The sequence below is a fragment of the Brachypodium distachyon genome, chromosome 1 (assembly GCF_000005505.3).
Source record: "Brachypodium distachyon strain Bd21 chromosome 1, Brachypodium_distachyon_v3.0, whole genome shotgun sequence".
In the NCBI taxonomy this organism is placed as follows: Eukaryota; Viridiplantae; Streptophyta; class Magnoliopsida; order Poales; family Poaceae; genus Brachypodium; species Brachypodium distachyon.
Window position 1 is genome coordinate 32,466,642 of NC_016131.3, and position 11,555 is coordinate 32,478,196.

Below are 11,555 nucleotides of genomic sequence, written 5' to 3' on the forward strand. Positions count from 1 at the left end.
ATGGTGAGGGCCTTTCTCGCATCCATTTCCGACCAGTCTAAGATCGACCCTTTCTGCACCATTTTACTTATCAACAATGAGGAGAACAAGGGCATTCATTTCCATTTCCCCTATTAGGCTCTTGCGAGAAAACATCCATGAGATGATCACCATCCGTTATCCTTAATTATTCCAAAATTGACTCCTAATATAGCCCCCTAAAGCCACATCACCTTCATGGTAATAACCATCAGATCAGTTCTAATTAAAAATCAACAGTAAGATATGCCATTTGAGGGATTGCGAGGTGGTGATTCCCCAGCTTGCTGCCTACACGACCAAGAGTGGTTGCAAGTGACGGCAACAATAAGGATCCTAACCTTGCCCCAGTGGACCCATGTTCTCGACGTCCCTAGCTCTGTCACAGAAATTGCACTGGAACGACTGCCATGTGTCAGGAAGGTCAAGCATAAAAGTGACAATTAAGCAATAGCTTTACAAAAACAGTTTCCTATAAATTAAAACTTCGCAAGAACCGTGGCCTTACCGAGTGATGTTTGAAATATCTTGCATTCACTTTGTTAGTGCGTACTTCATTTGTTGCTAGTATCAGCTATCCACTCTACATCTTCTGTTTTATTCAGTTTGGTTCATTCACTTGGTGGTTTACTCTAATTCGGTTTGATCTTGGGCGAATATGTCATCAAGGTGGAGGCGGGAGAAAAGAGGAGCGTCATTGTGAGAAAGTGAGAGCCGGAGAGGGAGAGGCGCCATCCGCCCGAGCGCGCGATCGATTTGTGGTAAAGGTAGGGGCAGTTCCAGTTTTGAAGTCCTATTTTGCCAAAACACATCAGGGCAAATTATCAACCAATAAGTCTGTGAAGTAGGGCAGATACTCCCAACTTTGTGGCATATTGCAAGTGAGTTGCTGAATCTACCGGGATCGATATGCAAGGGTTGACATTTCTGATGATCTCGGGGGGTATCTGCTGAACCTTTTGATCCTTATTCAGGACTGCCTTCCTTGCGAAACTGCCATTGGCAAGCCTAAAAGCCTGCTTAATTAGTCATGTTCCTTTTTCGCAAGTTTTAACAAGCATCGTGCCTGAAACAGTCTGAACCAAGGAATGGTAGTGTAAATGAAGATACAAAATGTTGACTGCTATTGCTTGGTGTGACCATAATTGATATTTTAAATAACATTTTCACAACAAAATATGTCACTCCAACCCTTCAACACGGAACAAACTCAAAAGAACCAACATGGCCTGAACATAAGTAACCATACCGAAACACATGTTAGATATCATACCAGAAACAGAAGCTACTATTCAAACGAATCAAATAAGCAGAGCTGTTTGATAATTGAAGTAGCTATCCCTTGTTGGAAGGATTGAAACACAAAACCTAACAGCAAGTACTAAATCAAGCTACAACAGCCAGCTTAAAATAGCTTATTTAACTCTGCTCCTCGCCCTCCTCAGCGGCTGCGACTTCCCTCTCCTCCGCAGCAATTGCCATCAGCTCATCAAAGTTCTCCGTCTTGCCAAGCACTATTTCAATCTGTGGTGTGGTAACAGTTCTAAGAATCAGCAAACATTGAAGTATCTATCGTTTGTTTTCTACTTAATGAATAGCTAAATACCCTGGTGGTTGCCCAGAAAAGAACAATATAATTTCTTTTAAAAAAAATCTAACCTTGGCTTTCTGCATCGGGCGGCTCCTTGATTCATCATTGACATCAACAGTGGATGTCATGATCTCTGCAAGATATATTCACTGAGTAACTAGAAGGAAAAAATTACAAAGATGATTACAAACAAGGGCAACAGGAATCTTACTCTTTTCCATAGCTAGGCCATTATTTTTCAGAATTTCGGCAACAGTCACTACAGTAGCAATAGCTGAAAGATGAGAGATTCATCAGTTCAAAAGCATCATCTCAGAGAACAAATGAACAGAGAGTAAAACGAAGGAGATGCATAAACATGTCATGAACAGGCTTTCACATCAATGTGGACCAGATAAACAGCCGAATCAAGATTACTTTTATGATGTTACATGAATGTATCTTTGAGCCCATAAATTTCCATGAATTCAGATTGACAAGACAAATCAACAGCAAACAAAACAACGCATTTGAAGGAAGTGAAAGTGACTAAATATATAACAATAAGTCATCTCAGATGTGAAATTAAGGAAACCATTTGTTCAGAAGATTCCACTAGCACGAGATGCACATGGTACAGCCCTGTCCAAATATGTTTAGTAGTCACTAGAATTAGGAATTGCATGCTCTGATACTGGCCAGTCATGAATCACAACCACCAGACAACAGTGAGAGCTGGGATAAACAAACAAAAGACCTTACATAATAACACTGAAAACAATCGGTGTGTGTTGCAGTCAAATCTAAAACTGAAGTAAATCAGAAGATTGGCCTATGTAACCAGTTATACCATGAAGGCAATCAACATGAACGCCTCACTGCAGGCAGCCATTAACTGCTAGCACCAAAAACAGTTGATATCATATCAACCCAAAAGGGCGCGAGAGCTTACCCATGCCGAGGGCTGATAGCTCCACCTCGTTATGCACCTGCATGTACCTCTGCAAAATCATCACTACAACTATTAGCTTCGGATTTTACCAAAAACACACACACCAGACACCAGAAAACAAAATTCCACAACGGAAAGAAAATAAATCTAATATAATTCCACAAAGAATATACAGAAAAACTAATTCAAAGCAAGTCTTCAATAACAAGGAACAAATAGAGATGAAGATGAGCTTTTCTAGGGTTTTAGAACAAAACAAACGAAGGAACAGTGCATTCCCCAACACTCGGTCAAAACAGCCAAACAAAACATGCTCTTCACCTTGGCGAGGTTGACATAGAAGAAGAGCGGCTTCTTCGTGTTGGAGACCTGGATCCGGTTCTTCTTGTGCGGCTCCGTTATGGCCAGGTTGTTGACCGCCTCCGTCACCTCCTCCATCTCTCCCTTCCTCCCTCAAGCACAACCCCAACCCGAAACCCTAGCTCGCCGAGGCAAACGACGCCGCCGCGCTAGAGGAGCAAAGCACACCAAACTGGGGAAAATCTAGAAAGCGGAGGACCTGCACGCAAGAAAAATAAATATCGCAATTCGGCGGCGAGATTTGGGTGGCCCTATCGTATTGGGTTGGGCGGCTTTGGGCTATATGGGACGAGAAGGAGGGTGCTGGAGCTCGGGTCGAACTGGGTCATGAGTACAACCCGTCGCGGCCACGGGCTTGCTTCGAAGCGGGCCAGTATCCAGTCCAGAAGTTTTGAAAGGGCCTGGATGGGCTGGGCCTGTGGGCCATGGTGGCCGAGTAGGGCTTCGGACGTACTCCTGAATTTGAAGTAAAACAACCACAAGTATCGGTATTATTTGTCTCAAATTTATCCAAATACGGATGTATCTATGTGTAAAAAACGTCTAGATACATGTAATTTTTTAACAAGTAATTTCGGCCGGATGGAGTACTTCATTTTACAAGAGCTCTCTTTGAGCCCTTCCTCTTTTGCAATCCAGGTTGTCCCACTATTCTCGAGGAAAAATCACTGCCCGGGAACCAGTAGCTAGGTGGCACTTGTGACTTTTAAGGTTGATTTAATCAGGTTCAAATTTTAGACTTGGCGGTTGGTGTCCATATTTCTTAAATTTATGACAAAATTTAACCCCGATATTCTTGTAGTGAAAATGATGTATCCGTCAATGTGGTGACTTCGTCAATATCAAATCATGTCGGCTCAGTCTCGAAGTTGCTGATAGGATAGGGTTACATGTGTGCGTTCATAAAGATGAGTGTTCTTGCATGTTGGTGAGCGTCTGCGTATTTTCTTAAAAAACAGTTAATTTGAGACGAAGGGAGTACACATGTTTCGATGAAAAGAATTGTCCCAACTTTTACTTCCGTGGAATCATTTATGGAGTGGCATACACACTGAATCTCACTGTGTCATGCGTCAGGACAGAAAACGGTCATTTGAACCCACGACCTCAGAGACTGCAAACCACTATGATAGTGCATCACTTCTGTCAACTACACTACTACATAAAGCTTTATCAGTAACGGTCGAAAAACCGCATCACTAACGGACGGGACGACCGTCATTAAGTTCCTGCCAGTAATGATATGTACAACCCATCAGTGGCGGGCACCAAACACACGACCGTCGTGGTGGTGTCACGGCAGATGCCATGGAATGGCTTATTTTGGGGCCGATGGACGAAGGAGGAACCGGAGGAGAGAGGACGTACTGGGAAACACGCACAAATATACAAGCACACACAGATTTACCCAGGTTCGGAGCCCTCTTGCCGAGGTAAGACTCCTACTCCTGCTTTGTAGTATAAGCCGAGATAGTAAAGATTTACAATGGTGCTCCTTGAGCAGTATTCTTGAGGAAGAAGAAGAAGAAGGGGAAAACCCTAGATGCCTAAGTGTTGGATCCCTCTCCTGGGAGGGGTGGTGCTCTATTTATGGACCGCCCATGTCACACTGACATGCGGGCCAGAGCCTAACATTATCTTCTTTGGGCCCCGCCGGGCACACGCCTTGGTTCGCTCCGGGTGGCACCGCAGGGGACAAGACAACTTTACTTTCCCTGGCTCCCTGCAACAAGTACAGCAGCCATCTGCCGGCTTCCGTCAGAGATTCTCTTTCGGTGCTTCTTTTGCATAGGCCTGGCACCACAACGTAAGCAGCGACTGCTTTCTCGTGATAAAAATAACGTTGCTTTACTTTGCGCTAGGAGACAAGGATGAGACCGTACCGCCGAGATCAGAGTACCTGTCCTTATCCTGCCATCATACAAGACAAGATAGTCATGCCGGCATACACTTGGTAAGCCGACTTAGCATTAGTTTGGCTATGGATGCCGACGTACATGCCTGTACCGGCTTTGCCTTTGTTATCTCGGCTAAAGTGTGTCGTCCAGACCCTACCGAGGGTCATCCCCCCGACACTAGTCCCCGAAGCTGTTGCGATCCGGCAGGGAAGAATGTTGGGCCACGATAGCTTCCCATACACAAACCACCGAAGCCAACCAGGGGTTAGCCGAAGAGGGTGCCGTGACGACCTTGAGCTCCCTTTGCCGAGATCAAGTTATTCCGACATATCGAGTTGGCGTGCTTATTCAACCCTGAGCCGAGATCCCTTTCTCCTCCGTGGCCGACAATAGAAAACTTGCTTCTGCCGACATTGGTGCCACCTGTCGCTTGTACTCTGGGCTACGCTCAAGTAACGGGAAGATAAGACCCGAAGTACTGCTGGCGCGCCTTTTGAGGCGAGCGTGCTATCTCATCGGACAGTAAAACCGTTAGGCCATTAAGGGAGGAATATTGGTTCCCACGCGGATCTTTATCCTCCCGAATTCGACAGGATTAACTGCGCCACGCCGCGCAGTAACCGAACGTGTGCGCGTTAATGGGGTTGATTGGCCCCATGATCGTGCGCGGCTCTTCGGTTGGCCAACCCTTCGCACTCCCCCATCTTTCTCACTCTCCTCTGCTCCTTGCGCACTCCGCCATTACTGTGAACTCCGAGCTCTTCCGCCGCCGCACTCCCTAGCTCTTAGCCACCGAGCTCGCCGCCGCAAATTCGCGCGCGCTTGCTTGGCTCTCCGCCGTCGTTTCCTTGCTCGCTTGAGCCTTGCGCCAGCACCTTCTCACCGGAGAAGCAAACCGTAGATCTAGTTTTCCAATCCATGGCTTCTTCCTCCCCCGCCGCCGCCGCTGTCGACCCCACTACCCAGCACCCTGAGGAGGAGATGGGCTCGGAGCGAGCTGGCTGTGACGGCTCCGACATCTCGCCGGCGGACATTGAGTGGCTCCGCTGCTCTCGGCGGATTCTGAAGGGGCGCGTAGAGATAAACAAAAAAAACTTTTCCTACGCGAACTCCCAAGATCTAGCCGAGGTAGAAGGCCACGAGGATTACCACTAGACGCGCAGTTGCGGATTATTGATGCGGCGCCTTGATGCAGTGCAGTCCCTCGATCCGATCCAGCCGATCCAATCCCGCGATCGTCGAAGTGCTGAACGTACAGCACCTCTGCCGGTATCCACACGTGCGAGGAGGAGCTCCGGCGGCGGACTGCTAGATCCGGTGCGACGGTTGAACTGAATCGGGCTAGGGTTCTCAACGCATGAGAGTGGAAAAAACCGTGCCCTTTAGGCATCCCACGCCCCTGCTTATATATCGAGTGGAAGTGGGCTCCAAGCCTTGTGGCCCATCCACCCTGCGAGTCCAACTCGCATTGTCAGCCCAATTCCAGTTCGGGTCCAACCCGACCAAATACTTGCTCCCGCTCTTAAGTGTGTGACCCCACAGGCTCATGGCGACTTGGACACGATTGGAGTCCGACTCACAATCGATCAATCGGTAGCGGCTCCTAGCAGAACGTGCCGACTCCCAAGTACCATCGAGTCATGACGACGTACCTTCCAATGTGACATACGTCTTAGTCCCTTTTTGCCTCACGATATACCTTGTCGAACTATAGGCGATTAATCGTCATCCCTTTAATAGTTCAACTCTCTTCTCGATCTGTGATATACGATTCATCCGACTAACTCTTAGTCGATCAACCCGGTTAACAATTAACCAAGTCGCGCATGGCCATGCTTCCCGAATCATATCACTCGAGAGGGCCCAGAGAATATCTCTCCAGTCGGAGGGGCAAAATCCCATCTTGGTTATCCACATCACACAGCTTGATTCTCAGTCAACCCGAACTCTGCCTTTATAACTGCCCTGTTACGGAACAACGTTTGACAGAACCTAAGTTGGTGATCCACAACTCGGATTGTGCGATAACCTCAGGTCTAAGGATTACATTGATTGAGACATGCAAATGACGACCTACTCGTTGCATCTCAATATGGGTCAGTCCGACTCGCTAAACTCTTTAGCCGAGTCCGTGTAAGCTGGAATGACATCACCATGCCCATGACAAGTGGAACCGAGTCATCAGCCAACTTTCACATTAGTCTAGGTTATGTGTCCAGCACAACCTCAATGACTAAGGACAATTTAGTATGAACAACATGAATACATAGTTCCACAATCAAATCACATATTCAATGATACATATCAGATGTTCAAACAAGGACAACTCAATAATATTTATGAATACATTGGGAATTACATCATACATGATTGCCTCTAGGGCATATTCCCAACAGTCTCCCACTTGCACTAGAGTCAATCATCTTGACATCATATGTCTAGACATCTAATGCCCATACCTCTCATGTGCGCCTCATGCTTAGGCTGTGGTAGCGCCTTTGTCAACGGATCTGCAATGTTTGCATCCGTGTGTACCTTGCATAACTTGATATCACCTTGTTCGACGAACTGGCGAATGAGGTGGTAACGCATGAGTATATGTTTGTTCTTCTGGTGTTGTCTAGGTTCCTTGGCTTGTGCGATAGCACCATTGTTGTCACAATATACGTCCAATGAATTGGACGCGCCCTGAACCACACCAAGATCAATCAGGAGATTCCTGATCCAAACGGCTTCCTTTGCTGCCTCCGAGGCAGCAATATACTCAGCCTCTGTTGTAGACGCAGACACAGTATCTTGCTTGGAACTCTTCCAGCTCACAGCCCCTCCGTTCATCACGAACACATATCCAGATTGCGAACGAGAATCATCTGAGTCGGTGAGATAACTCGCATCCGTGTAACCCTTTACACTGAGTTCATCCTCACCTCCATAAACTAGGAACATGTCCTTAGTCCTTCTCAAGTACTTAAGGATGTTTTTAACTGCTACCCAGTGGCTTTCGCCAGGGTCAGCCTGGTATCTGCTTGTTGCACTTAGAGCATAGGAAACATCAGGCCTAGTACAAATCATGGCATACATGATGGATCTGACTGCCGAAGCATACGGGATCGCACTCATCCGATTTCGCTCATCAGTTGTCGAAGGACACTGAGTCTTGCTAAGCTTTACACCATGGGACATCGGTAAGAATCCCTTCTTAGACGATTCCATGTTGAATTTCTTCAACACTTTGTCCAAATATGTACTTTGACTCAATCCAATGAGCCGCCTAGATCTATCTCTATAGATCCTGATTCCCAGTATGTAAGTTGCCTCACCCAAATCTTTCATTGCGAAACTCCTTTCCAATGATTCTTTGGTTTCTTGCAACATCAAGACATCATTTCCCATCAATAATATGTCGTCCACATATAAGATTAGAAAATTTACTTTGCTCCCACTAAACTTCTTGTACAAACAAGAATCATGATCGCTCTTGATGAAGCCAAAAGATTTGACTACCTCATCAAAGCGAATGTTCCAACTCCGAGATGCTTGCTTCAGTCCATAAATGGATTTCTGAAGTTTGCATACCTTGTCAGCGTTAGCCGGATCGACAAAACCTTCGGGCTGTATCATATATACGTCCTCAGTTAAATTTCCATTGAGGAAAGCCGTCTTGACATCCATCTGCCATATCTCATAGTCGAAATAGGCTGCTATAGCTAACATGATCCGAACCGACTTAAGCATCGCTACGGGCGAGAAGGTCTCGTCGTAGTCAACTCCTTGAACCTGTCGGAACCCCTTCGCGACAAGCCGTGCTTTATAGACAGAAACATTTCCATCCATGTCAGTTTTCTTCTTAAAGACCCATTTGCTCTCGACGGGTCTTGCACCGTCTGGCAGATCAACCAAGGTCCAAACTTGATTTTCATCCATGGACTTTAACTCAGATCTCATGGCTCCAAGCCATGACTCAGAATCAGATCCCACCATCGCTTCCGAATAAGTTGTCGGCTCATCACTGTCTAACAGTAATACTTCACGAGCACTTTGCAATCTAGCAGATCTCCGTGGTTCTGGTGCTTTTACCGGCATAGATACCACGACCGGCTTAGCCTCTAAGACTGTAGCTGACTCGCCTCTAGCAGGTTCCTCCCGAATTTCTTCGAGTTGCACTGTGCTCCCACTGACTCCCCGACTGAGAAACTCTTTCTCAAGGAAGACACCGTTCCGAGCGACAAACACTTTGCCCTCTTCTCGGTTGTAGAAGTAGTACCCTAAGGTTTCCCTTGGATACCCCACGAAAATACACTTATCCGACTTGGCCGTGAGCTTGTCCGACTGAAGTCGCTTGACGAATGCTTCACAGCCCCAAATCTTAAGAAAAGACAAACTCGGCCTTTTGCCAGTCCACATCTCATGCGGTGTCTTCTCTACCGATTTCGATGGTACTCTGTTTAGTGTGAACGCTGCAGTTTCTAGACAATATCCCCAAAATGACAAAGGTAGATCTGTTCGACTCATCATTGATCGTACCATGTCCAACAAGGTCCGATTCCGCCGTTCTGATACACCGTTCCTCTGCGGCGTACCCGGTGGAGTAAGCTGAGGAACTATTCCACAACTCTTTAGATGGTCATCAAACTCATGGCTCATGTACTCGCCTCCACGGTCCGACCGTAGAAACTTTATTTTCTTGCCGAGTTGATTTTGTACCTCACTCTGGAATTCCTTGAATTTCTCAAAGGCTTCCGACTTGTGTTTCATTAAATAGACATATCCATATCTACTCAAATCATCAGTGAAGGTAATGAAGTACTCATAACCACCTCTGGCTGTCGTGCTCATTGGGCCACATACATCACTATGTATTAGATCCAACAAGTCAGACGCCCTTTCACAACTCCTTGCAAAAGGCGTCTTGGTCATTTTGCCGAGTAGGCATGACTCGCATGTCTCGAACGACTCCAAGTCGAACGAAGTTAAAAGTCCATCATCATGGAGCTTCTTCATGCGCTTCCAACTTATATGACCAAGCCGACAGTGCCAAAAGTAAGTCATATTCAGATCATTTGGTTTTAACCTTTTCACATTTATGTTATAGACTGATTCACTATCAAGATTCAAAATAAATAACCCGTCCAGGACGGGTGCAAAGCCGTGAAACATATCTTTCAAATATAAAGAACAACCATTATTCTTAATATTCGACTCATAACCTTGTCTCATTAAACATGAGGCAGAAATAATGTTTCGACTAAGCACTGGAACATAATAACAATTATTCAGCTCCATTAAGAATCCTGAAGGTAAATGAAGTTGCATCGTGCCGACTTCCAACGCAGCGACTCTCGCTTTGTTGCCGACTCGAATATCAACCTCGCCTCTTGCCACGCTCCTAGTTCTTACCAGCCCCTGCAACGAGTTGCAGATGTGAATTACTGATCCGGTATCATATACCCATGAACTGTTAGGTGCATCAGCAAGATAAATGTCTATAACATTACAAACAAGCGTACCTGAGTTAGAAGTCCCACTTCCACTCTTGGCTTTGTCAGCCAAAAACTTGCTGCAGTTCCTCTTCCAGTGCCCATCCGTCTTGCAATAGAAGCAAGTGGATCCAGCTGCAGGAGATGGCTTAGTCCCTGAGGCAGCGCTCGGGACAGAGTCCTGAGTTTTGCCTCCTGACTTAGCCTTCTTCTTCTTAGTCCAAGAACCCTTCTTGAACTTAGCCTTATTCTGCACCATCAACACTTGACTGGTGCCTTTCTTGAGATCAGCCTCTGCTGTCTTGAGCATCCCATGTAGTTCAGTGAGCTTCTTATCCATACCATGCATGTGATAGTTCGAGATGAACGGAGCATATGCACTAGGAAGAGAGTTCAGAACTATATCTGTAGCGAACTCATCGCTTATGGGAAAACCCAGCCTATCCAAAGACTGCACGTAACCAGTCATCTTGATCACGTGCGGACTCAGTGGATCGCCGTCTTTGAGCTTACAGCCAAGCAAAGCTTGAGAGACTTGATACCTCTCGGTCTTTGCCTGAGCCTGGAACATACTTTTGAGGCTTTCGATCATATCGTAGGCCTCAACATTCTCGAACTGCTGCTGCAAGTCCGGTTCCATGTGTGCAAGCATAAGACAGCTAATTTCCGTAGACTCATCTCTAGCCTTACGGTGGGCATTCATGACAGCGACTGTCGCATCTTCATCAGGCTCATCTGGGAGTGGAGTGTCTAGAACATGGTCCTTCTTTTCTTGCTTGAGGACTATCCTCAGATTACGATACCAGTTGGTGAAATTAGTTCCATTAAGTTTATCTTTCTCTAGGATCGACCTCAACGCAAAAGTGGACAAATGAGGAAGGTTGCTAGGTGCCATTGATCTACAACAGAAAATATGCAAAACACTTAAGACATGTATTCATAAAAGAGCAGGAATATTAAACGCTTTAATACTTATGCTCCCACTAGAACCAACATCTCTCCGATGGTTACTAAGTGATTCAGGATCCTAAATAAGCAAAACGACTAGTGAGCTTTAGCATCACCGCTAGCCGCCAAGTGATCTGGGTAGGCAACACCTTGCCAATCGCATCTCATACGACTCCTGTTAGTCGGGTGGCATCACATGCCTCGGCTCCCGACCTACCTCGCCCCGAGCCCCACAACCGTTGTGATGGACTCGTCTAGCTTACCAAGTGCTTCCGCTGTAAGAGTCCGACTCAAACCCACCTAGTTGGAAAGAATTGGTAGCACCTCAATTT

General features: G+C 46.3%; 2 protein-coding genes across 2 annotated transcripts; both read right to left on the reverse strand.

Moving 5' to 3' along the window:
- Positions 1-1,148: 1,148 nt before the first annotated feature.
- Positions 1,149-3,173, reverse strand: LOC100842728 (uncharacterized protein At2g34160). Its single transcript, XM_003563622.4, has 5 exons — positions 2,862-3,173; positions 2,541-2,589; positions 1,821-1,883; positions 1,678-1,742; positions 1,149-1,542 (listed from the first exon to the last, which is right to left on the reverse strand). The coding sequence occupies exons 1-5, from the start codon at positions 2,976-2,978 to the stop codon at positions 1,438-1,440; spliced, it is 399 nt and encodes a 132-aa protein (XP_003563670.1). The 5' UTR covers positions 2,979-3,173; the 3' UTR covers positions 1,149-1,437.
- A 6,889-nt stretch (positions 3,174-10,062) lies between these two features.
- Positions 10,063-11,344, reverse strand: LOC106865814. The gene is made up of 2 exons (XM_014896636.2): positions 10,306-11,344; positions 10,063-10,201 (listed from the first exon to the last, which is right to left on the reverse strand). Exons 1-2 carry the CDS (start codon positions 11,168-11,170, stop codon positions 10,185-10,187), a joined length of 882 nt encoding a protein of 293 aa, XP_014752122.2. The 5' UTR covers positions 11,171-11,344; the 3' UTR covers positions 10,063-10,184.
- Positions 11,345-11,555: the final 211 nt, after the last annotated feature.